Raw genomic sequence first — 27,096 nt, 5'->3', positions numbered from 1 at the left:
CACGATTAGTAGAGCTGCTGATTTTCACCTCTAGAGACCCGGGTTCAATCCTGACCCCCATATTGTCTGTGAGCGGTTTGCACCTTCTCCCTCTGACCATGTAGATTTCCTCCAGGTGCTCCAAAGATGTGCAAGTCCACAGATGAATTGCCCACTCTAAATTACCTCCAGTAAAGGTGGATGGTAGAATTGCTGGGAATGTAGACAGTATAGGTTATGGGGGAAATGGGATTGTTCTGTGAACAGACATAGACTCAATGAGCTAAATGGCCTCCTATTCCATATGAAAATATGGAGGAAGAAGTGTATAAATTAATGATTTCCTCAAAGTTACTATCAATATTTTGATAAATATAATTAAGTAATTGGCCTGGAACTTGTATTTACTTTGTTGTTGAATGCCTGACCATTTTGGTCATGGACTTGCCATTACAAACGTTAGTAGTATCTGTGCCTTTGCAGTTGTAAGCTTTCCTTCGTCATTTTGTAACAGGAAGGAAAATATGGTGATTAGGACCGAGGTTGGGTCTTGGGGTGAGAAAGGGGATGCTGCACAGGAGCTGTTCAGGGCTAAGGTAGGGAGGTAGCTGACTTAAGATCAACACCTTGTTGGGTGTGGGACAACTCTGTGGGCTCAGCTTGGGACTGAGCAGTTGGGAATGGGGCTGATTGGTGGCAACTCATGGGCAAATCAGGGGTTTTGAAGGTTGTTGTATGGTGTGGGGTCAGGTGGTGAGATCAGTGGGTTGGGGGTTTACAACAAAAAGGGCAGGAAGGAGTGAAGGTGAGGAGTTGCATAATGATAATTAATGGAAATGTGGGGAAAGTAAGTGTAGAATTAATGTAAATTGGTGCTTGATGGACAGCAAAGATGCAATGGGCTGAAAGGCCTGTTTCCCTGTTGTATGACTGAGGACCCGGAATTTGCATCGTGTTTTGAAGTTACAATTGAAGATAACTTTAATCTACTTTCTCAATTAAATGTTAATTTTTCATTCTTAATTAAAAATGAACTCATGATATACTAAATATGCTTTATTTATTCTATGCAATATTTGTTTTTTGGATGTAATAGAAATCTCTGAAGGACACAAAAATATAACAAATTATTTATACCACTTGAAGTGAGCTAGAGAAAATTTTAACATCCCAGTCAATCATTTGTGAAGAGAATTATTCTGGAAGGATAAAATCAATGAGTAAAATAAAATACAAGTTCAAATGCTTGTGACATACTGGGTAAATTTTCTTGAGGTTTCTCAAGCAGATTCAGGCAAAAGAAGGAGCTTAACATCATTACGATCTGTGCTCTAACCACAGGAGACTAATATACAGTGTTTTTTTTTCCACTCTTTATTTTGCAGCTAGAAGCCAGGGTAGGTGAGTTAAATGGGCAAGTTGTCTTTTCTCCTGCATGCTATTCATGTGAGGTTTTTCTGTATGATGCAGATATGTTAATGTTGCATTCCCTATATTCTTTTATATCCCAACACTATGGGGCATCAGTTCCCAACTCCAGTTTCAGTTCCCAACTCTTAGTCTGGTTGCTAGAATACAGCAGAGACTGGAAGCTGTAGGAAGGTAAACATTTGAGGGACTGCTGGACATTCTTGTTTCCAGCCCTTGTGTCCTAACTATCCTTTGAGCCATGAGATTATGTGATGATTGGGATGACTAAATGGGTGAGGTGCAGGAAAGGAATGAGGATTACACATCCTAATTATTTAGTTGGTGACTTACCACTATGACCACAGATAAGTGGAAACATGAATTCATTGAAATATATGGCGCAGAGGTAAGTTATTAAACCCATTGTATCCATGACATTGTGAGCTTAACCAATTTATATGTGCCAATCAAGTAAATTTCAATTTTACCCAGGTAGATTGCACCAGTGATCATTTCTGGCTGAAATTGTGTCAATTGCAAAATTGGACTAGGCCTATCACATTCACACGTCTGACCATTTCTGGGAAATGTGGTCACTATTTACGCAGATTAGAAGTCAAAGCTCCACATGACAACTGCTAGGGATCAGTCTCACTCAAAAGAAGAGTTAATCACTTTGTTTGTTGCTCTTCTTGCTGTTTAAAGAGACACCCTACTAACTCAGGAGACCTAACTGAGCAGCTTCAGAACTCACTGTGGGATGCTCACACACCTTCCAAAGCCCACAGCACGTGCAAATACGAACAGCAAGTGATTTTTGCAACATTTAGCTGCGGAGACTCATTCAATGGGTGCAATAGTAGTGTCATGGCTGGCAGCCCTCCACTACTGGCATCATTATTGTTGACCACTCAGAGTGGACAGAGACCTTGAGCAGGTGGCACAGACATGTCCGCCAGCAAAGAGCATGGTCCCACGTAGTCTTCAGAGACACCCTGTCCTACCTGGATCTCTCTGATGAATGATGTATTCACAGACTCAGTTTCACGGAGATAAACAACATTATGTGGGAAGACTTTTGACCCCACTCTTGACCTGCTCTCTTAGTGGTGGTCAAGGTCATGTTGACAACAAATTTCCTTACCACAAGATCTTTCCAAGTGGCCACACAGGTTCTCAGCCATTTCTCCCTATCCGTTGCACACATCTGCATCAGAAAGATCCTTCAAGCACTGCATGCACAAGGAAATTTCATCTACTTCCATTTCAGTGAGAGTTAGCTAATATCTCAGGCAGTGGGATTTGCCAGTAAAGCTGGCAAGAGGTGGGATTTGAACATAGAACTTAGAACATTACAGCACAGTACAGGCCTTTCAGACCACGATGTTGTGCCGACCTTTTAACCTACTCTAAGATCAATCTAACAATTCCCTCCTACGTACCACTCCATTTTCTATCACCCATGTTGCCTATCTGAGAGTCTCTTAAGTGTCCTTAATGTATCTGCCTCCAGCAGCACCCCTGGCAGTGTGTTCCACGCATACACCACTCTGAGTTTAAAAAAAATTACCTCTGATATCCCCCCCTGTACTTTCCTCCCAACACCTTAAAATTATGTCCCCTCACGATAGCTATTTCTGCCCTGGGAAAAGTATCTGGCTATCCACTTGATCTATGTCTCTTATCATCTTGTACACCTCTATCAGGTCACCTCTCATCCTTCACTACAAAGAGAAAAGCACTAGCTCACTCAACCTGTCCTCATAAGACATACACTCCAAGCCAGGTAATATCCTGTTAAATCTCCTCTGCACCCTTTCTAAAGCTTCCATGTCCTTCCTATAGTGATGTGACCAGAACTGAACACAATATTTTAAGTGTGGTCTAACTGGGGTTTTATAGAGCTGCAACATTACCTGGCGGCTCTTGAACGCAATCCCTCAACTAATGAAGGCCAACACGCCATACGCCTTCTTAACAACCCTATCAACTTGCACGGCAACTTTGAGGGATCTATGGACGGACCCCAAGATCCCTCTGTTCCTCCACACTGCTAAGAATCCTGCCATTAACCCTGTATTCTGCCTTCAAATTTGACCTTCCAAATTGAATGACTTCACACTTTTCCAGGTTGAACTCCATCTGCCACTTCTCAGCCCAGCTTTGCATCCTATCAATGTCCCATTGTAACCCTTGACAACCTTCTCCACTTTCCACAATACCATCAACCTTCATGTCATCTGCAAACTTACTAACCCACCCTTCCACTTCCTCATCCAAATCATTTATAAAAATCACAAAAAGCAGGGGTCCCAGAACAGATCCTTGCGGAACACCACTGGTCACTGACCTCCAGGCAGAATATGCTCCATCTCCAACCATCCTCTGCCTTCTATGGGCAAGCCAATTCCAAATCCACACAGCCAAGTTTTCCTGGATCCCATGCCTCCTGACCTTCTGAATGAGCCTATTATGGGGAACCTTATCAAATGCCTTACTAAAGTCCATGTACACCACATCCACTGCTCCACCCTCATCAATGTGTTTTGTCACATCTTCAAAGAATCCAATCAGGCTCGTGAGGCACGACCTGCCCCTCACAAAGCCATGCTGACTACCCCAGATCAGACTATGCTTCTACAAATGCTTACAAATCCTGTCCCTAAGAATCTTTTCCAATATTTGCACACCACTGAATTAAGACTCACTGGTCTATAATTCCAGGGGTTATCCCTACTCCCTTTCTTGAATGAAGGAATAACATTTGCCATGCTCCAGTCATCTGGTACTGCTCCTGTGGCCAGTGAGGACGCAACGATTATCGTCAAGGGCTCAGAAACCTCTTCCCTCGCTTACCATAGTATCCTGGGATATATCCTGTCTGGCCCCAGTGACTTATATATCCTAATGTTGTTTTAAAAGTTCCAGCACATCCTCCTCCTTAACATTGACATGTTCCAGTTTATCAGCTTGTTTTATGCTTTCCTCACAAACGTCAAGGTCTCTCTCACAGGTGAATATTGAAGCAAAGTATTCATTAAGGACACCCCCTACCTCCTCCGACTCAAGGCACATGTTTCCTCCTCTATCCTTATCTAATCAGTCCTACCTTCACTCTAGTCATCCTCCTGTTCTTCACATATGAGTAGAACGCCTTGGGGTTTTCCTTAATCCGCCTCGCCAAGGCTTTCTCATGCCCCTTTCTAGCTCTCTTAAGTCCATTCTTAAGCTCCTTCTTGGCTACCTTGTAACTCTCTAGAGCCGTGTCAGATCCTTGCTTCCTAAACCTTAAGCTTTTTTCTTCCTCTTCACTAGATATTCCACATCTCTTGTCAACCATGGTTCCTTCACCCTACCATCCTTCTGCCTCAATGGGCAAACCTATCCAGAACCCTATGCAAGTGATCTCTAAACAACCTCCACATTTCCATTATGCATTTCCTTGAGTACATCTGCTCCCAATTTATATTCCCAAGTTCCTGCCTAATAGCATCATAATTCCCCCTCCCCCAATTAAATACTTTCCCATACCTCTGAGTGCAGACAGCCATTGACAATGCTCATTCCTGTTAGGGCTCCTATTAATTATCCAGCCATTTTCCTCAGTAGGAGGGTTTTCCGCTCACTGTGCAGGTCATCGTGGATCATGTGAACAACTTCTTGATAGTGAATGGCACATTTCCAGGAGGAACACCTGAGTCCTTCACCCAGAGCAAGTCTGCACTTCAGTATATTTTCAGTTGCCAAAAGGATAGATCCTGGGGAACAAAGGTTATTCCCTACTTCCCTGGCTCTTCTGCAATCTCCGCGTACAGCAGCTGACTGCAGATACAAGAAGACCCAAGCAAGTACTAGAATTATTGTTAAAAATGCCATCGGTCTTCCAGACATAAGTTCCCACTGTCCAGGAGCACCTTGTAGTACATTGCCAAGATGCGGAAACTTTGTGGTCATCAAGCTGCACAACCTCTTCAACTGAAGGCAGTAGTTTGTGCCAGAAGAAGAGCAACTAGGAGGCACAGAGCCCAAAGACTTTAAGCTGGTGCCTGGAGACCAGCAGAAACAAAAGCATGATTGAAACAGTATCTATTGGGGGATACTTCTGCACATTACCCATTGCCTCATCTTGAACAGAGGAGACAGGCATTGTGGCTAGAAACTCTAAGGTACACTCTAACAAAGAGACAATTTTCTTTAGCAACCTGAAAAATAGTAGTCCCCAATACAAATCAGCTTCCCCTCTGCACATTACAATTCCTAACAGATGATGCATAAAGCCTCCTCGTATATTTTGCAGTGCGAGTTCATGTGCTCTGAATATAGCACTTCTGGGAATGATTCCTTGACCCTGTATCACCAGTGGTTTGAAGCAAAATTTCTGTATTTTCTGATGAGTGGCACCTTACTGAAACAACTCTGACCTCAGCACAAGATGCACTTTCCTCAAATCAGCTTCACTTTGCAGGTTGAGTTCTTGAATATTTTGGGCTGCCTAACATCATGGTGGCTGATCAACATCACCGCCACAGCAGCTGCTGAATCATATACACAGAAACGTATTGCTCAGACTGGTGTTCAATAGGAAGGAAAAGGCATGGAGGGGCTAACATTTCAAGACAAATGAAGACCCCATTCATTCAGCATTCATCAATGAGAAATGGCCATAGAGACTCCAAATGTGGTTCATGTTAAGTCTAACAACAATTGAATATTTCAGGGTACATAATGGGGAATAACTCATGAAAGGACAATGATTCCCTCCACTCACATCAGATATGATCAACATACTGTCAGACTTTCCTGAAAAACCCATCACTTTTCACTGACTCTCTCTGAACCTGTCACTTTCAATCTGCCATATAAAGAGGAGTTCCTGGAGGAGCGGCAAGGTGGAGCAGCTATTTCATCTCATCAAGTAACCTTGGTCATACTTCTCTGCTTCTCACAGGAATCTCTTCTATCGAGGTGCCCATGACAACTGTTGTAAGTGCAGAACAAATAGGTGAAAAAAGTTGTGAGAGAGTAAAGATCACATTGGGTCTTCATAAATAATCACTGGCAGTATAAAAGGGCAACTATGGTGTGTGTCTAATTATTTCACTCACATGATATGCAGCAGTAAGTCTATACCTTTTAAAGGGAAAGCATCACTTAAGCATCAAGATTTGGCTTAAGCACTTTCACGAGGCACATGAGCTGTAAGGTACTGTTTTAGCACTTCCTTCAAAACGTAAACTACCCCAATGCTGTTCCAAACATCTTCTGACCAAATTCTCCATTTTTTTTGAAGTGGTTAACGTGGCACAGGTGATAAGTGCAAAAAATGTCTTTGTGTCCCAAAAATAAGTGAAACCAGTACTTTTTGCTGGCAAAAAGTAGTATGTCAGTCTCCTAATTGTCAAAAAATGTACTCTTTGCAGGTCACTTTTTGTACCTGGAAGCTATTCCTGGAGGTTTGAGGGGTGACAAAGTCCATCTGAGGAGCTCAGTATGGAAGGAATCAAGTGCTAAGTGCACTCTATCATTCTGGTATTTTATGTCACAGAAAGCTACAGGCCTTATAAGAGTCCTTATTAAGGTAAGAAACTGGTTATTAGGAATATACTGTGAAAATTGGCATGGAAAGTCAGCTAAAACACTTTAACTTGCATTGTTTCATGGCAACTCTGTTGAAAATGAGCATCACAACCACCGGTGATTTATCCAATGCTCCAGTTGCAATTGTGATGTTATGAATGTTGATTGGTTCCACAGCACAGCTTGTTTTGGAATCATGGACTTGTACAAACTGAAACAACCCCTTCAGCCCACTGAGTCTATGCTGATCATCAAACACCCATTAACATTAATCCCATTTTATTCTCCTCCCAGATGCCACCACTCACCCTCACCTTGGGGGCAATTTATGGCCAATTAACTGACTAGCCATCAAGACCTAGAAATTCATTGGAGGCACTCCTGCCTCTAAGGTATCAAATATCCTCTCTAGAAGCTGGGAGGGAATTGCATGCCAGAGCAATGCCAGCTCATTTTTGATTATGGCGAGAAAGGATGTCTTCAGGGGCCCTAGTACCTACAGAGGTTAGGTTTTCTGCTTCTGCAAGGACAGGTCTCAAATTCGATTGGGGCCCTTGCATAAAATTGGGTTGTCTGTGCCTTAAAGGGATCATGCCAGAGTGAAGCTAGGATGGTTCAGGCTGCTCAGGCATTGAATGTGAGGTTCGCTTTGGCAGTACTTAAAGGAGAGCAGCTCTTGGAACTTGGCATTTGGGAATCCATTTCAGTTTGGTTTGCTTCAAGTTAATAAAAAGTGTACTGTGGCTCACTCTTGGCTCCCCCAACCTCTTTCCTATAAGTGACTCTGCTTCCCTTCTTCCCCAGATTTCAACTTTGACTCTCAGACACACTGTTGTGACTCTCAATCCATCATTATGCCCCAGGTCTAGCCGCTACCAATGGTCAGTAATGATTCCTCTGTACTGAGCCTCAAGGGTCTGATTCCCCCAACCCAAGGATTTACACAGTGTTCCTCCTCACCCCTACCCTGCCACCCAGGGCATTCTTACCCATACCATCCAAGTGTCATTCTGCAGTGGCAGAGTGAAAGGAAGAACCACCTTGGTGAATTAAACATACAGGGTCTTTGGTTTCTGTACAATAGAATTTTGCATTGAGAAGCCGTCACACAAAGTACTCCCTCTCCAGAGAGAGCGAAAATATTTTAAGTATTTTACAAATATTTACATAAATATGGAGCTGTGGGATGGAGGGTAAACCCTGTTCTCGCATGGAAAGCATAGACCAATGCCAAGCATCACTTCCCTAGTTTAGGCATCACAACTTCTTCTGGTCTCTGTCTCTGTCTGTCTCTCTCCCTCAAAGGATGTCTCACTCCATTGCTCAATCCTGTCTTCTTCTCCCCCTTTCAATCTCTGTTACGGCCTTTGCTTCCTCTCTTTCATTCTCTTCACCAAATTAAAGAACTGGATGAGGGCATTCAGTCCCATATGCCTGCTCTGCTATTAAGTAAGGTGATGAGAGATCCTCATCACCACTTTCCTGTGCTCACCCCCCCCATGTCCCTTGATTTCCTAAATATCCAAAAATCTATCAATCTCTGTCTTGAATATATTCAATAATTGAGCTGACAAGTGGAGAAGATTCACCGACCTCTGGAAGAAGAATGTTGTTCTCATCTCAGTCAAAGGCCAAAATGTCAATGAGACTGTGACCCCTGGTTGTTGGCACCTTCGTCAGAGGAATCATCGTAGAATGGTTACAGAAAGGATATTCAGCCTATCGTGCCTGTGCTGACCCTCTAGCAGGGCAACTCTCTAGATCCACCAGTGGCCCTTTCTTCATAGCCTAGCAAATTTTTTCTCACAGCATAATTATCCAATTCCCTTTTGGAGGCCAAAATAAAACCCGTCACCATCATTACTGTAGGCAATACATTCCATTTCCAACCACAAATTTTGTAACAAGATATTTCCTCAGGTCAGTATTAATTCTTTTCCCTTTTATTTTCTCTCTGTGATCTATCATCCTCAACCCCATCATCAATGGAAAGAGCATCCCACTCTCCACTCTGTCCAGACTCCTCCTCATTTTATATGTATCTGTCAGATTTCCTTCAGCCTTCTCTTCTCCAAAGAAAACAGCCCCAACCTCTCAATCTATTCTTGTAACTGTAGTCCCTCATCCCAGGAATCATTCTCAGAGAATGTTTTCTGGATCTGCTGATGACTTACCTATTTTAAGTTCAGACAATTTTTATAATGCTTCCATGTTATCGATTTCTAATATGTCCAGTGTCTCAACTATCTCCTCTTTCAATATTACTTTGGAAGCATCGTCTTTCCTGGTTAGGATAGATGCAATATAGACGTTTAGAACCTTAACATTGCCCTCAGCATTGTGTGAAAGTTCCCATTTTGTCCTTAAGCCCCAATCCTCCACATACTTCCCTTTAACTATTCATGTGTCTATAAAATACTTCTGGGTTTCCATTTATGTTGGCAGTTCATCTTTTCTCATATACTCTGTCTCTCTTATTTTAATTTTCACTTCTTCGCTGATTCTCTTGTAATCAATCGAGTTCTCACTGGTATTTACAACTTGACACTTGTCATAAGCAGCCTTTCTTTCATTTTATCTTCCTCTGATTCTTTCATTGTCCAGTGAGCTCAGGAATTTTTGTTTTTCCTTTGCTCCTCATGAGAATGAGCCTCAATTGTACTTGAACAATTTCACCCTTAAGGCAGCGCTTTGCCTGTCAGCTTTTGGTTTCAATTTACCTGGACCAGATCCACTCTTACCCCACTGAAATTCACCTTCTTCCGCTTAAAGATTTCCACTTTGGGTTGCTCCTTCTGCTTTTCTATAGCTAAATCTTATGTAATGATTACTAACCTCTTGATTGTTCCCCCACGGAGACTTTGCACACTTGATCCATTCCCTGGAACTAGACCCAGCAATATCTCCTTCCTCTTTGGAGCAGAAACATACTGCTCCAGAAAATTATCTTGGACACATTTTAGAAAGTCTTTACCCTCTCAGACCTTAAAACTACTACTTTCCCAGTTTATATTAGGATTATTAAAGTCCCCCATTACAACTACCTGATTGTTTTTGACTTACCTGTGATCTCCCTGCATAGTTGCTCATCTATATCTCTCTCACTCATGTTGCCCTATAGAACTTGTCCAGCTGTGTAATGTTCCTTAAACTCTTTCTTGGTACTAACCAGATTTTGACTTTGACCACTATGTACCAACGTCTCTCTCCAGCACTGTAATTTTTTTAATCAATGCTGTATGCTGCTTCCTTTCTCTCCATCCCTATCCTCACTCAACATGTCAAGGAATATTTAATGCTCAGTCCTGTCTTTTAGAACATAGAATATGAGAGCACAGTACAGGCCCTTCGGCCCATAATGTTGTGCCAACATTTTATTCTGCTCTAAGATCTATGTAACCCCTCCCCCTCACATAGCCCTCCATTTTTCTACCATTCATGTGCCTATCTAAGATTCTCTTAAATGTCACTAATGTATCTGCCTCCACAACCTCTGCCGGCAGTGCCTTCCACGCACCCACCACTCTCTTTGTAAAAAAAACTTACCTCTGACATCCCCCCTACACCTTCCTCCAATCACCTTGAAATTATGCCCCCTCATGTTAGCCATTTTCGCTCTGGGAAAAAGTCTCTGACTGTCCACTCGATCTATGCCTCTTATCATCTTGTACACCCCTATCAAGTCACCTCTCATCTTCTTCCTCTCCAAAGAGAACAGCCCTAGCTCACTCAACCTATCCTCATAAGACCTGCTCTCCAATCCAGGCAGCATCCTGGTAAATCTCCTCTGCACCCTCTCTAATGCTTCCACATCCTTCCTATAATGAGGTGACCAGAACTGAACACAATACTCCAAGTGTGCTCTAACCAGAATTCTATAGGGCTGCAACATTACCTGGTGGCTCTTGAACTCAGTACCCTGACTAATGAAGGCCAACACACCATATGCCTTCTTAATAACCCTATCAACCTGCGCAGCAACTTTGAGGGATCTATGGATGTGGACCCCAAGATCCCTTTGCTCCTCCACACTGCTAAGAGTCCTGCCATTGATCTTGTATTCTACCTTCAAATTCGATCTTCCAAAGTGTATCACTTCGCACTTTTCCAGGTTGAATTCTATCTGCCACTTCTCAGCCCAGCTCTGCATCCTATCAATATTCTGTTGTAATCTACAGCAACCTTCTACACTATCCACAACACCACCAACCTTCATGTCATCAGCAAACTAACTAACCCACCCTTCCACATCCTCATCCAAGTCATTTATAAAAATCACAAAGCGCAGAGGTGCCAGAACAGATACCTGCGGAACAGGGATCACCGACCTCCAGGCAGAATATGTTCCACCTACCACCATCTTCTGTCTTCTATGGGTGAGCCAATTCTGAATCCACACAGCCAAGTTTCCCTGGATGCCATGCCTCCTGACTTTCTGAATGAGCCTTCATTGAGGAACTTTATTAAATGCCTTACTAAAATTTATGTACACCACATCCACTGCTCCACCTTCATCAATGTGCTTTGTCACATCCTCAACGAATTCACTCAGGCTCATGAGGCACGACCTGCCCCTCACAAAGCCATGCTGACTATCCCTAATCACACTATGCTTCTCCAAATGCCCATAAATCCTGTCTCTAAGAATCCTCTCTAGTAATTTGCCCACCACTGAAGTAAGACTCACTGCTCTGTAATTCCCAGGGTTATCCCTACTCCCTTTCTTAAACAAAGGAACAACATTTGCCACCCTCCAATCATCTGGCACTACTCCTGTGGCCAGTGAGGATGTAAAGATCAGTGCCAAGGGCACAGCAATCTCTTGCCTTGCTTCTTGTAATAACCTTGGATATATCCCATCCGGCCCCAGTGACTTATCTATCCTAATGTTTTTCAAAAGTTCCAGCACATCCTCTTTCCTCACGTTGACATGCCCTCGCATATCAGCCTGCTGTACGCCATCCTCACAAACGTCAAAGTCTCTCTCACTGGTGGATACTGAAGCAAAGTATTCATTAAGGACCTCCCCTACCTCTTCCGACTCCAGGCACGTTTCCCCTTTTATCTCTGATCGGTCCTACCCTCATTCTAGTCATCCTCCTATTCTTCACATACATGTAGAATGCCTTGGGGTTTTCCTTAATCCTATTCACCAAGGCCTTTTCATGCCCCCTTCTAGCTCTCCATTCTTAAGCATCCTCCTGGCGACCTTATATCTCTCCAGAGCACTGTCTGATCCATGCTTTCTAAACCTTAGGTAAGCTTCTTTCTTCCTCTTGACAAGATATTCTACATCTCTTGTCAACCATGGTTCCTTCACTCTACAAACCTATCCAGAAGTTCATGCAAGTACTCCCTAAACGACCTCCACACTTCCGCTGTGCACTTCCCCAAGAACATGTTCCCAAATTACACTCCCAAGTTCCTGCCTAATAGCATCATAATTCCCCCTCCCCCAATTAAATATTTTCCCATAACTCCTTGACCTTTACCATAGCCTTGGAGAGGGATAGGAGCAGATGATATGGTCACTATCTCCAAAATGCTCTCCCACTGAGAGATCTGAAACCTGATCAGGCTCATTGCCTGGTACCAGGTCCAGTATGGCCTCTCCTCTAGTCGGCCTGTCCACACACTATGTTTGGAATCCTTCCTGGACACACCTAACAAACACTGCCTCATCTATCCCCTTTATACCAAAGAGGTGCCAATCAATATTAGGGAAGTTGAAATCACCCATGACCTGTTATTTTTGCACCTCTCCAAAACCTGCCTCCCAATCTGTCCCTCAGGGTCTCTGCTGCTATTTGGGGGGGTCTGTAGAATACTCCCAATAGAGTGATCGCTCCCTTCCTGTTTCTGACATCCACCCACACTGACTCAGTAGACGATCCCTCCAGGACATCCTCCCTTTCTACAGCTGTGTCCCTGATCAGCAAAGCCACTCTCCCACTCCTTTTACCTCCGTCCTTGTCCCTTTTGAAAGATTTCAACCCCAGCATATCCAGCAGCCATTCCTGCCCTTGTGACAGCCAAGTCTCTGTAATGGCCACAACATCGTAGTTCCATGTACTTACCCATGCTCTAAGTTCATCAGCCTTGTTCCTGATACTTCTCACATTAAAGTAGACACACTTCAGCCCATCCAACTGACTGCAATTTTGCCCTTTCAACCGCCTATCCTTCCTCACAGTCTTTCTACATGCTGCAGATACTTGTACACTAAATGCACCAGCCTCTGACCTATCACTCGGGTTCCCATACCCCTGCTGAACTAATTGGAAACCCTCCTCAACAGCTCTTGCAAACCTGCCTGCAATTTGTCCCCCTCCAGTTCAGATGTAACCCATCCCTTTTGTACAGGTCATACCTTCCCCAGAAGAGATCCTAATGATCAACAAATCTGAAATCCTGCCCCCTGCTTTCTTCTTTTCCCTCCACCCCCCCCACTTCTCTCCCCCCACTTGCCCCATTTCTGGCTCCTGCCTTTGAACTAAGCTTTTGTTATCACCACATAATTTTCACACATGACTATCTGTGCCTATATAGAGACTCGAGAGATTCCGTAGATGCTGGAATCTGGAGCAACAATCTGGAGGAACTCAGCAGGTCAGGCAGCATCTATGGAGGGAAATAAACAATTGATGTTACCTGTGCCTATGGTTCACTAACCTAATTTACCATTTTCTGAGTAATCACATACATAGTAAACAAAAGTTAGTTATTTGGTTCCCATTATTTCTGACACCAGTAAAATCCTTACACTGACCTAATCTAGTGCGATCTGTCTTCCTAATTTTCTTTTCTGCCTTTAATTTTATCTTGGGAGTTGTCAGTGGTCCATCGGCCACATAAGAATGAGGGCTAATTGCCAATATCGGATGTACCACAGGGCTGTATTGTTTCAGTTTTGTACCAAGTTTGTACTTGAAAATTTCTAAGGCTATATTTTCTGTGCAATTCAACTTCACTTGTTCTATGGGAAATCCTTGGTACCAGCAATGATATTTGGAAAACAACTCCTAATTTAAGCAAGTAATTTTGATGTGGAACATAATATTAACCTTTGCTTTCCAATGTTCAGTAACTTTATTTAATACTGGATATGCGTACAAAAAGACCGAGTGAAAAGTATGCATTTCTGAGATGTTAACTAAAGAGTTTATAATTAAAATTAATTTGGCTTATTTTAAATGCCTGAAAAATTTTTTAAAATGGCAAGGGGCAAAATCATCATTTTAACAGGAAATTAACGTGGGCTGGAATCTTCTCACCAATCTTTGGGCATACCTGTGTCTCCTCATTTAAATCATGAGATTTTTTGAATGATCCCCACATGTATTTAAGTTTTTTTTAAATCCTGTCAGCCCACAGTGTTGTTAATAATAAATAGATAAATTACATTTGAAATATTCTTACCATTTCAGCCTCTTAATTTAATTAGCACCTGAGAGCATTTTTTAGATTAAAGCTTGTTCCCTTTTATTACCAACCAAACAAGACCTATTGAATATTTTTAATGACAAACAATATTTTCTTCTTTTCTTACTGCAGTGAAGCATTATTTCTATTCTCTAAAAGTTGGTTTGGTACTTGAAATATTATAGCAAATAATAAAAAAGTGGAAATAAATTGTATACTTCCATGGGTTTAACTGAGACTATACAGGATTAGCCAGGAAACTTAAGCATCAAAACATAGTTCATTAAAATGACCTGAGTTATAGGCTCAGAAATTTAACTTCATTCATTCTCAGAACATAGATATCACAGGTAAAGTCAATATTTATTGCCTGTCTGCTGTTACTCTGAGAAGGTAACCTGGACCACTACCATCTGTGCTTACAGGATTCCCATAAAACACAATGGCTTGCTAGGTTAGTTCAGAGGGCCTAGGAAAATACAGATGGAAGCTTTCCAGAGTCCTGAAGGTGCCAGCCAATTCTTTAAAAATGAAAACACAGAGGCAGAATCTACCAGCATTTGCAAATCTGACCTAAAAACTGAAGATGATAAAATTTTATGGAAGCTCAGTCAGAACCACTCGCTTTTACATCACTCCCACCCCTGACACACCAACAAGTGTGTGCACAAGCAGGGAACATCTCTTTGGACTTCTCTTCCAAACTCTCGTCAAATTCAGTTTGTAACTTTTTTGTCGGTTACATTGGAATGCATTCATTTTAGACTGGTTTGCTTATTCGAAGAAGTCATTATGTCAGGTCCAGCTTTGGTATGACTCTGGTAAAGAAGCACTTACACCTTGATGCCAGGTACCTCCGGTGGAGAAGTAGAACCCAGATGTGGCAGACTATGGTCAAGTGAAGACGACTTTATTGTCATATGCACAAGTACGGTGGGGTACAGGTACAATGAAAAGCCTGGCATGTAGATTCAGACAATAACACACAGAACATAAGTTATTCATAACTTATATAAGACAGTGAAGACAAAGATTGCAAAGCAAGTCGTTAGTGCAAAAAAAAACACAATCAGACATGTCCCTGGCAGTGCAAATGGTGGTCCATAGTGTTCTGTTTCTGAAGCAGGATGAGGGTTGTGCTGGTTGGTCCAAAAACCTGTTGGTTGTGGGAAGATAGCTGTTCCTGAACCTGGTGGTGTGGGGCTTCAGGCTTCTGTACCTCCTGCCCGACAGTAGTTGTGAGAAGAGGCATGACCCAGATGGTGGGGATCCTTGATGATAGATGTTATCTTCTTGAGGCAGTGCCTCCTGTAGATGCTTTCAATGGTTATAGTTAGTTATTTTGTACCCTTTGTATTTGTTCTGATCTGTATTTACTGTTATCTAGAATCTGAATGCTAAATCGGCATCTCCATCATAACACTTGATTCACTTTTTTGTTGACCTAAAAGATGAAACTATGTCCAGAAGATTAATGTCAGAAATGATATGACAAAGGAGTAAAGAATGTTGTGGTTTCAAATATTGTATTTATTGATTTGGTGCTAAATTTCATCTGATGCCAATGTTAGTTCTATCGATCTGGTTTGAAGGTCAAAGGTATTTCTATCTTTACCCCTCCTCCACCAACACACTCAAATTTATTCTGTCAAAGGTAGTATTTTAGCTATTTCTTAATGTAAGGTCAATCTAATTGCTGAGGCTGCACCAACCCAGATGCCAGGTTGAAATTTACATAGCATTTTCTAATTGAATTTGAAAACTTTGTGCATTACAGTATTAACAATATGTCTAAAAACTGTTGTCATTGCCAAGTAAAATGTATCACATCAATATGCATGATACTATATTCATAGGAACCATTTAAACACTTTTAAGAAGCAATTGCATTTTGTTTTTTAATTGGAGATGTGTAATGAACTGAATTTTAAATTTCTTCAAGTGTAATGCTACTGTTTAGGAAAAGCTGCACAACACTCAATATCTTGAGTGAAAAAGTTTGAAAGTGAATTTATTGAAACAACTCGTGTTCACATGAATTTAAATGATAACACCAAAACAGCAGGTAGTTAAATTTGTAGTGGATTAAGAGGCAAAATTGGAGTCAATAGCATCTGTATGATAAAGAACATCAGAAATAGAAGCAGGAAGATGGTGCTTGGCCTCTTATGCCTGTTCTGCCTTCTGTATGATATTGGCTGTTTTGTTTATCTCGGTGACACTTACCTGCACTTGCCCCATATCTTTTAATTCTCCCAATATCCAAAAAAGCTCTTGAATTCTCAATGACACAGTTCCCTTGGTTACAAAATTCTGGATTCATGATCCTCTGGGTAGTAAAATCTCTTCTCATCTCTGTCCTATATTGTTGACCCCTTATTTTGAGACTGTGACCCCTGGTTCTAGACACCCCAGGTAGGGAAAGCATCAATTCTGCATCTACCCTGTCAAGCCTTTTTGAAAGTTTTGCATGTTTCTATGAATTACCTTTCATTCTTTGAAACTCGAGAGCAAAGGCCCAGTTTGCTTAATCTCTCCTTCCAGGGCAATCTTATTGCAGCATCTGGCCTATATGTGACTCCAAGCCTACAACAAGGTGACTGACTCTTCACTGCCCTCATTTATGTTTATGTCCTAAAGCTCTTACAATCTGTTTCGCCATCCTACCCTCATTTCTTATCAACCTCTTGGTTCCTCCTTCCTAATAAATTATGCTAGAAGGTTTAGACATCCAAAACAATGTCCTCTGCATATGCACATACTTGTCAGCATATAAGGGGGTGGGTTGGGAAGATGGGTTAGCATGTACCCAGGCAAATACATAGAGCAAATGCACATCATGATGTCAGTCAGCAGGCTATGTGATTTGACAGCAGTACATTATCACCAGACTCGCTCAAGCATGACATTCTCAAGTAATGCACAGGCCCTGTGATGCTACACCCTCAGGGTAAGGGACCTCTTCTGAGGAGGTGTTGCCATCTTATTCCTGCTGCACATCTCTGTTGACAGGTGAAGGCCCTGTAGGGGATTAAAGGCGTAAATTAGATCTGTCAAGGGAAGTATGTTTGTTCCGTTGTGCACGTGATCATTTTTCACGTGTTGCTGACCTCGTCCACATGGGTGTTGTGTGCAGAGTGACAGGGCTGAGTATTGAACTTTGTCATAAGTTGGCTGCAAGACCCCCAGCTCTCCATGCACTCTGCCATGTTAATTTTCTCCAGCATTTCTTCCTCTTTGGGGATAAGAAATGCAACAGTTAAGAGAGCCACCTTTGACAGCTGGAATCTGGAGCAGGTAACAATCTGCTGGAGGAACTCAACAGGTTGAGCAGCATCTGTGGGAAGAAAGGAATTCTCAATGCTTTGGGTCGAAACCCTGTCATAGACTCTTACAGTTTGGAAACAGGCCCTTCAGCCAACTCGCCCATGCCGACTGTGTTGCCCAGTGAGCTCGTCCTATCTGCCCACATTTGGCCCATAGCCTCTCCTATCCATGCACTTAGCTGGATGGCTTTTAAACATTGCTAATGTGCCCACCTCAACCACTCTTTCTGGCAGCTCCTTTCAAATACGCACCACCCTTTGTGTGAAGAAGCTGCCCCTGATGCCCCTCTTAAATCTCTCACCTCCAATCTTAATGATGCAGGGTTTAGACCCTAAATGTCGACAATTGCTTTCCTCTCATAGATGCTGCTTGACCTGCTGAATTCCTCCAGCAGATTGTTTGTTGCACCTTTGGTTGGATGTCTTTTCTTTATGTTCTGTACTGCAAGGAAGGAGAACTTTGAGTAGGATGAATGGCGTGCATTGAGTAGATGGAAACCATTTGTTGAGGGTGACAATGAAGTAAGACAATGCAGACAGTTAGTAGTGGCTGATGGTGTTATGCAGCTGAGCAACAAAATAAATATCTAGGGGCGTTGTACTGCATGGTGACTCAATATGTGAAATGATGTGCTGGACTGAAGTTGCAAGGAGTTGGCATAATTCCCACATCGGGACATTGTAAAATGTGTTGATATAATTACCTTTTCTGATCTTTGAAGCCAGAAAACCATTTGGTGCATTTAATCCAAGAGTATAGAACCATGCTTGCCCTGCCTACTTCAGTGGCTACATCTGGTCTCACCAGATGCCATGTGCCTCCTATCGGCAGGCATTTACAGACCCCCAGCATCAAGGGATGTGTGGCAGAAGCAAGGGACCTGCAGTCAGCAGAATGGCCTCATGCCATATTTGCATTTCCTTGCGTTGTGCAGACAAATGCAGAAACCACCTTATTTCATGCTGACAACATACCGTGAAATAAACTTAAGTAGTGGATATTATTAACATTGCCACTCAGCATATTTGTCAGAGCAACTCAAGACATAAATTAACACAGTGACTGGGTTAAACAGGTTTTGATAAATATAGTGCAGAAAATATCTGCCCGTTTGCTGGCAACTTCCACTACACAACCATACACACCAACATCATCCCAACTCAGCCCCCAACCTCCAACCAGCTTCATGGAACATTAAAATTCCCATCTTCTACTCAGAGGAGAGTAAGATTTATTTTTTTTAATTCAAAAATGAACTCCATTCATAAAAATATATACAAGAAAAACAAAACAGGGCGACACGGTAGCGTAGCAGTTAGTGTAATGCTATTACGGCGCCAGCGACCTGGGTTCAGTTCCGTCCACTATCTGTAAGGAGTTTGTACATTATCCCTGTGTCTGCGTGGGTTTCCTCCGGGTGCTCTGGTTTCCTCCCACGTTCCAAAGACATACGGTTTAGGAGCTGTGGGCATGCTATGTTGGCGCTGGAAGAGTGGCGACACTTGCGAGCGGCCCCCAGCACATTCTCAGTAATGCAAAAAGATGCATTTCACTGTGTGTTTTGATGTACATGTGACTAATAAATAATATCTAATGTGTAAACAGTAGATGGCTTTCTCTACATTCATATTGTCATCCAGTTTATACATTCATAGTATTGTCAAATATATACATTCAGAGTGTCATCAAGCTAATACATTCTATGTACAAAACACCACGCCTGCTCATGTGGTCTCTTTAAACATGTTTGCAGGCCTGTTACACAGGATCCAGCTCCTTAGTGTCTAGTGGTGGCAGGACCTTAGGTTGCAGTCTTTCCCCAAAGAGCCTTTGCATTGGCTACACCAAGCTTCACTGTGTCTCTCAGCACATGCTAGTGCAATCTGGAATGTGCCAGCTGGCAGCATTCACTTAAACGTTGTATTGGAAGTCCAACAAGTTGCAGGCAGACCAAAAATGGATCTATTGTTTTATTTCAAAAACAAACTTTAGTCATAAAAATATATAGAAGGAATACTGAAAAATTGCATGGCCTTCTTTATATTCATAGAGTCATTTAGTCTATACATTCACAGTGTTAATGGATCTACCTTTGTAGTGTTAGCACAGTCTGTGTACAGGGTGCCATTGCTGCTCATGTGGCCTCCTTGGACAATACAAACTTCAAGTATTTGAGAGACTTTTACACAGGGCTTAGCCCCTCAATGTCTTATGGTAGCAGGACCTTAGACTGCAGTCCTTCACCACAAAGCCTTTGCATTAGCTGAACTAAGTTTCAGTGCATCCCTTAGCACGTTCTCCTGCAACCTGGAATGTGCTAGTCAGTAGCATGCACTTACGGACGTCTTGTTGTACTGGAAAACCAACAAGTTTCAGGCGGACCAAAATACATCTTTCACCGAGTTGATTATCTTCCAGCAGCAGTTTACGTTTGTTTCGGTATGTGTCCCTACTGCCATTAGATCAGAGAGAGTCACAAGAGATTGCATATGCTGGAATCTGGAGCAACAAAGAATGGGTTTCAACCTGAAATATCGACAAATCCTTTCCTCCCACAGATGCTGCTCGACCTGCAGATGTTCTTCCAGCAGATTGTTTCTTGCTATGGACTTCTGTTATGCAGCTGCTCAGAATGAACCTTGACGAGGACACTTGCATCCATCTCCAGACCTTCTTTGCAAATGCTCAGACCATGAAGAGGTGGACGATCATCTCATCCTCATCGAGACATCCTGAGGAAGCTTCTGTTTGGACTGGGACTCTGAATGAGCAGGAAGGATCTGACGGAGTGGGGCCCTCTCACTGCCAGCCAAGTGAGGTCTTAGTGCTTGTTTATGACTTCTGCCAATGAAGCATTCTGCCAAATGGTTTTGACAGTCTACTCAGGGACCCATTGTGTCTCTGTCCCGCAGTGCCTGCAGGACATTCTGTGCTGATCACTACCTGGTGGACCTGTGGTCAAAAGTATTAGTCTGAAAGAACTTTTCCACAGAGGACAGGTAGTACAGTAATGTCCAACTGACCAGGGCATTGCACAGCAAAGGGGCCAGGCCCATCCTGTAGAATACCAGGGACAGACCTCAGCACATAGTGACGCTTGATGACCATTAGGATAGGACCCATCTTGGGTATGCATTTCCCCCACTGTCTGGGTAGTTGTGCACCGTGACCCATCAGACACGTTCCATCTTGGATCCCCGGTAAATGGAAAATGCCTTAGTGACTGCTATGGCGGAGGAGCGGGGTATGGGCCACACCTGCACCAAATACTGCAACACCGAGAGCACCTCATACCTGACGAAGTTCTTGCCAGTCATCAAGAGGGAGCATCATTTCCTTCAACTGTGCCTATCCTTTCCACCCAATTTTTGTTACATTCCTTGGCCCCTCCAAACCAGATCCCCAGCATCTTCAGGTAGTCAAACTTGACAGTGAAGGGAACAGTGGACTGGTTGGGCCAGTTGCTGAAGAGCATGGCCTCGCTCTTCCTGTGGTTGACTCTGGCCCCAAATGCCAACTCCAACTGATCACAGATGCTGATCAATCTGCAGACTGACCTTGGATCTGGGCAGTAGACAGTGATGTCATTAATGTATAGGGAGGCTATTTTTTTTTAATTCCAAAATGAACTTTATTCATCATAAAAAAAACTATATACAACAATCAAAAAACAGTGCAAACCTTTACATTCATGTACAGATCAATCATTAGTGTTACCTTTTTATATATTAAAAAAAAAGCAGCACCTATGCCACACCGTGTGGCTCCCTGGGGGTTACCCCAAACCCGTATTTACAATATTTAGGGGCTTTCTCGCCTGACCCCGCCCCTCCCTCTCCAGTGGCAGAAAAACCCTAAACTGTAGTCCTTCCCCACCGAACCCTTGCGTTGGCTGCACCCAGCTTCAGTGCATCCCTCAGCACATACTCCTCCAGCCTGGAATGCACAAGTCGGCCGCATTCCCCGACGGACATCTCACAGTGCTGGGAGACCAACATGTTTCGGGCAGACCAAAGGGTGTCTTTCACCAAGTTGATAACCTTCCAGCAGCAGTTGATGTCCGTCTCTTTGTGCGTCCCCAGGAACAGCCTGTAGATCAGAGAATCCTCTGTTACACAGCTGCTGGGGATGAAATGTGACAAGGACCCTTGCATCTTTCACCACACCCTCCTCGCAAACCCACAGCCCACAAAGAGGCGGTTGACCGTCTTGTCCGCCGCGCAGTCCTCCCAGGGGCAGCGCACGCTGGGACTGATGTTTTGATCATGCAGGAAGGATCTGACTGGGAGGGCCTCTCTCACTGCCAGCAGGGAGGTTATTTTTTTATAACCAAAATAAACTTTATTCACAATAAAAGACTATATACAATAATTAACAGTGCAAACCTTTACATTCATGTACAGATCAATCGTTAGTGTTACCTTTTTATAAAAACCACAGCACCGACGCCACACCGTGTGGCTCCCTGGGGTGATACCCCAATCCCATATTGGGCTTCCTCGCCTGACCCCACCCCTCCCTCTCCAGTGGCAGAAGAACCGTAAACTGTCCCATGTACCTAAACAATGGGCAAGTCCATTGACCTGAGCATTTCTTTCTCAATCCCATATTCTGTCTACTCTTTTAATTTAGCAGGACTTGACAGACCACATATAAAGCAAAATTGGATGCAGGGCCACTGCCTCTACCAACCGTCTCCAATTGGCAGTGAATTACCTTGCAAAGAATTTGGCATGAATATCTAGCAAGAATCAAAATACAGTTTATTAAATGCAAAGCATATCCCTGCACAATAAAGGAAACGGATGTGCTGCATGAATGATTGTGTAATTTGAAACCCATTGTAATTCCTAATGATGTCGGGAACTCGTGCTGAAAGGATTGTGGTGGAGATGTATCATGCTGTGAATAACAAAAATAAGCAAATGTATTGTTCCTCACAATGATGTATACACAATGCCAAGTCTCATGACACTGAAACCTTTTTTAATTAGTGTCAAAACGTTGCTGGTCAGCAGAGCGCCCTCATGTAGCTTGGGAAATTTATTGCGCCACTTCTTTCTCTTGACCAAGAGAGCAAAGCCATGAAAAGACTGTCATTGTGATGCATTACGCTGGAAACACTAAGCAACAAGAGACAGCATTGTCCGGCATGTGTTGCAGCATCACCAGCTGCATGCCACCCATCCTGACAAATACACTACCACCAAATAAACCTCCAGTTGTGCAGGATGTCAACCAAGGGGCCAGAGTGGAAGCAGTCTGCACCACTGGGTAACACATTGCTGGCACGATGTGTCACTCTTGCCTAGATAAAGCAGACTTGAGGAGCAGATAAAAACATATGAAAGCTATTGGAGAGACAAGTCACTGCAGATGCTGGAGCAAAAAACACACTGCTGAAGGAACTCAGCAGGTCAGGCAGCATCTGTGGAGGAAGATGGACAGTCACCATTTTGTGTCAAGACCATTCATCTGGAATAAAGAATGGATAGCATAGTTTATATGCTCATAAATCCTGCAATGGCTTTAGAGGCTTCTTAGAGTCTTCTGCCGTGAAATTACTATGCTCCCACCTGTGGGTATGACAGGTGTGAAAGAACTAGAGATGAATTTCAAATTTTCTCTCTTTGTTATATTGCCATGAATCACAGGCATGAGAACACAGAGCCTCTGAGGACGAATAGTTGCTCAGAAGGTGGCTGCAATTAATGGTGTCACTGCAGTGGTTTGCCATGACAGGATGGTCAGAAGGGATTTCAAAACACAGAGATGCAGATGAGGTTTATTTTCAACCCACATTGTCCATTAAGAAAACCACTTTGTTATAATCATGGTCAAGCTATTTGAAAATCTCCCACAGTGTTTAATCACTTCACAGCTGATTGGTTATTGGTTAAAGATATTGCTCAATTCATCATGCACATTGAATTGCATCCTAAATTTCAACAGTGAGAAATCACGTGCAAAAGCTTAAATTGAGTGTGGGCTCCAAGCAGATGCATTTTTTGTAATATACTCTTCCACTTCTTTTATTGTTGTATTTAAGAGGTGTCTTATGTCATCCTTCAATCACAGTGCAGCCAAAACCAGAATCTCACTACCAAAGAATATCTGTACAGATTTAGTTAGGGGATTATGCAAAAGTTCCAGCGTGATCTTTCTCCCATCACAAATAAATAGTAAGTTAATAGAAGTTTAGGTAACTGGGTTTGTCTCTGGTCAGCCTTTTGCATCACTCTTTCTACAGTCTTTCAGGTCTTAAAATCTGAGTTAAACACAGAGTGAAATAAGAAGAATTGAACTGTGATTTCAAATATTTCTGCAGTTACTTCCTTCTGCAAATTAATATTCCTTGATCTTCTGGAGAGAATGAAGAGTGCCTAACAAAAGCTGTGGTTATGAAATACCTGAGGGTGAAGTTTGCTTTTTCCTGAGATTCAAGATAAATTATTAGCCCATTTTGTTGCACTATAAATAGTACAGTGGATGCTCATGTGAGAAGCTGTCTGCAATTTGTATTTACTGCTGGTATGATTTCAAATGGAACAATTAAAGCAGATATCAATATTATAGCAGTAACTTGCAATACACAGAAAATTTAAAGATTGGCTGTTTGCCTTTACTTCCATATTTTAGCTATTCCATCAAAGTTGTTCAGAATACAAATAGATCTTCTATTGAATTTGAGATCATGGATTGCTTCCAGGAGACAAATATATTCACGTGACTATTTTTGAAAATAAAATATCACAGACCTGACAATGATGAAGGCTGCTCTGGTTTCAGACCCAGTTGACCACAGTATTAGCTCTCCGACCTGCTGGAAAATTAGCAGCTAGCTGCTCAAGGTTTTGGCAATTAATTTACAAAGTTACAAAGACATGGTAGGAGACTTCAGCAAATTGCAACTAACATAATTAACTCTGGTTCTTAGATAACCTTCAGGTTAATTTGCCTTAAGTCTTGTTCTTCATCCTGTTGTGGTTTAGTAAATCTCTACTTTAAATGCCTAGTATGTATATTAACAAGTGTTTTTCTTGTTACCATTTAATATCCAGGTACGATGGTTTGTATCCTTGGTTTGTGTCAGTGATTTTATGAAAGCTAAATAGCTTTTGTTAGTAAATTACTTCTGATGTGACTCAGAAAACAGGAGCCTGCCTTTTTGGCCAAGGGTGTGTTCGTTTTTGTGAACAATACCACTGCAGGCACGTGAGAAAGCATCACTTACTATGCAGTGCAAGGCATTAACCACAGAGATGTGAGTTGTTGCTCAAGGTTACAGGAATCTAGTTAGAGCATTTTGAAATTACATTCCAGTTTACATGGGGCAAATTACTGAAATAAAATTGGAATAATGAATAAATAATATCAATATTTAAAGAGTAGCAATTACTAAACATCACATTCTTGTATTTTGGAATCACCAGGGATGAACTGGGTAACCCGTGAAACTAGGCTGAGGATGGAGGCATGAGATTAATCTGTGCACATTCATTGTGTTGCAGGCAGGGCAATTAATTGGTGCTGCGTTCTCTTTAAAAATAATTGCTCTGTGCAGCTTAGTGCTCCCCACACTGCCTTGTCTGACATACATCTGCAGGGCTCCTACATTGAGAGTGGCAGTGCTATTTAAAGGCAAACTGCACCTTTTAAAGAACGGGTGCATTGTGACAACCAGAAATTATGGAACCTTTTTTTTTAAGTCAATCCAGACTGTGATCCCTTGGGTGATTCCTGAATTTGTGGGAGTTTGAACATTAATGTTATCAGGCAATGCACAGGAGGCCTTGATAGAAAGGTATTCTGTGTCTGCAGTGAGCAGGATGCGCTCCAGATTTATGCCCAACAAACATTGGCAGCAAACAGCTGTGGAGATCAGTGCTAGGGATTTTGCATCAAGGAAATAGATGCAATGCAGGGAGGAGTTTAACAATCTGACATGAATGGTCAAATTGAGTTAATCAAATAACATATCCTATCAGCTACACTAGGGGCCTCGCCCATTTCTTAATTTACTTAATCCCCTTCACCAACCTATCAACACCACCTATCCAACAGTACTCAGCCCTACACTACGTATTCGGCTCAGCTCATCTGATGGGTTATATTGCATCTTCAATTGGCACACAATCAGTTTCCATCTAAGGTCTGAGTGCTTTAGTGGAAGCATACAGCCATCATGGATCAAGATACCAGTGTTCAGATGGGTCTATAAAGCATCACAGGTCAGTTCCCCAACAGATTCCTGGTATTGTTGAAGTGCTCCCCCATGAGAGAGAAAACATCCACTGAGCTCAAGCATGCTCTGCCCCCAGGAAGATAGTGTTCCTGCTTCCACCTCTTCTAATGCCTGGCACCCCGTGATCCTAGACAGCTGTCACCCATTCTAAGATTCTGCAGAATGGAGCCAAGCTTTCTAGGCCCAGACATGCTCAAAATCATTCTCTAAGCCCTGCAGTGTCCTCAGTGAAGTTCAGTGGGTTCCCATCAGCCACAGTGCAACCATGGTGAAAGGACAGGAGCCCAGGAGAGGCACGGGCACACTGAAGACTGCCTCGGTGAATGCACAAGCTTGATTAGTTGATATTTTATGTGATGTATCAAGATTCAATATATAAAATTGGATTAGAATGTTCATTTTCTAGTGTTTTTATTCTTGTGATGTCTAAAAGAGGGCACAATGGTCGGTGATGGAGGAAAAGCATGAAGTATGTGGATATTGAGAATGGGGAGATATGGTCAAGGTTACTATATTATTCACTTGTTTGCAGAAAAGGGCCATCTATGGTGTAATAGCCTTACTTGTTCTCATTTTCCTTCTCATCCTCATGCTTTTACTATGCAGCTTCTTACCTAATTAATTATGGCAAAGACTTGTAAAGGTGAGGTGGTCTGGCACATTACCACATTGATCCCTGCTCATCTATGTACTAGAGGATTAGGTTTGCAGCCCCTTTTCTTTCTCCCCCTTCATGCTGGAGAAAGCCAAACAACGATACCATGTCTCGAAGCAACTTATTTCGGCACAAGTACTACTTCATCACCAGATATACTTTTCTGACTAGACAGCTATCTATGGTCTATTCAGACTTCAAGTACAGGAATATTCAGATGCCTACAAGCTCACTAGCACCCAGAGAAAATAATGAAATGAAACTGTAAGTATTTTTAACCCCTTTAGATAGTTCTGTTGAGAGAAGTCATTCATACCTTTAACATGAGTTGGTATTGGTTTATTATTGTCACTTGTACTGAAGTACAGTGAAAAATGTGTCTTGCATACCGATCATACAGGTTAATTCATTACACAGTGCTGCTACATTGAGTTAGTATAGAGTGCATTGAGGTAGTACAGGTAAAAACAATAACAGTATA

The 27,096-nt window shown here is 42.5% G+C and overlaps 1 protein-coding gene across 1 annotated transcript in view; it reads left to right on the top strand.

The window, feature by feature from the left end:
* Nucleotides 1-27,096, top strand: part of malrd1 (MAM and LDL receptor class A domain containing 1) — a 198,322-nt gene that overhangs the window by 96,256 nt on the left and 74,970 nt on the right. The window contains exon 17 of the mRNA XM_052016179.1: nucleotides 6,810-6,967. Within this exon, the coding sequence (XP_051872139.1) occupies nucleotides 6,810-6,967 (158 nt within the window). The remainder of the gene's footprint in view (nucleotides 1-6,809; nucleotides 6,968-27,096) is intronic.

The sequence above is a fragment of the Pristis pectinata genome, chromosome 5, assembly GCF_009764475.1.
Source record: "Pristis pectinata isolate sPriPec2 chromosome 5, sPriPec2.1.pri, whole genome shotgun sequence".
Lineage (NCBI taxonomy): Eukaryota > Metazoa > Chordata > Chondrichthyes > Rhinopristiformes > Pristidae > Pristis > Pristis pectinata.
The sequence above is the reverse complement of the archived record's forward strand: the minus strand, read 5'-3'. Positions and strand labels throughout refer to the sequence as shown.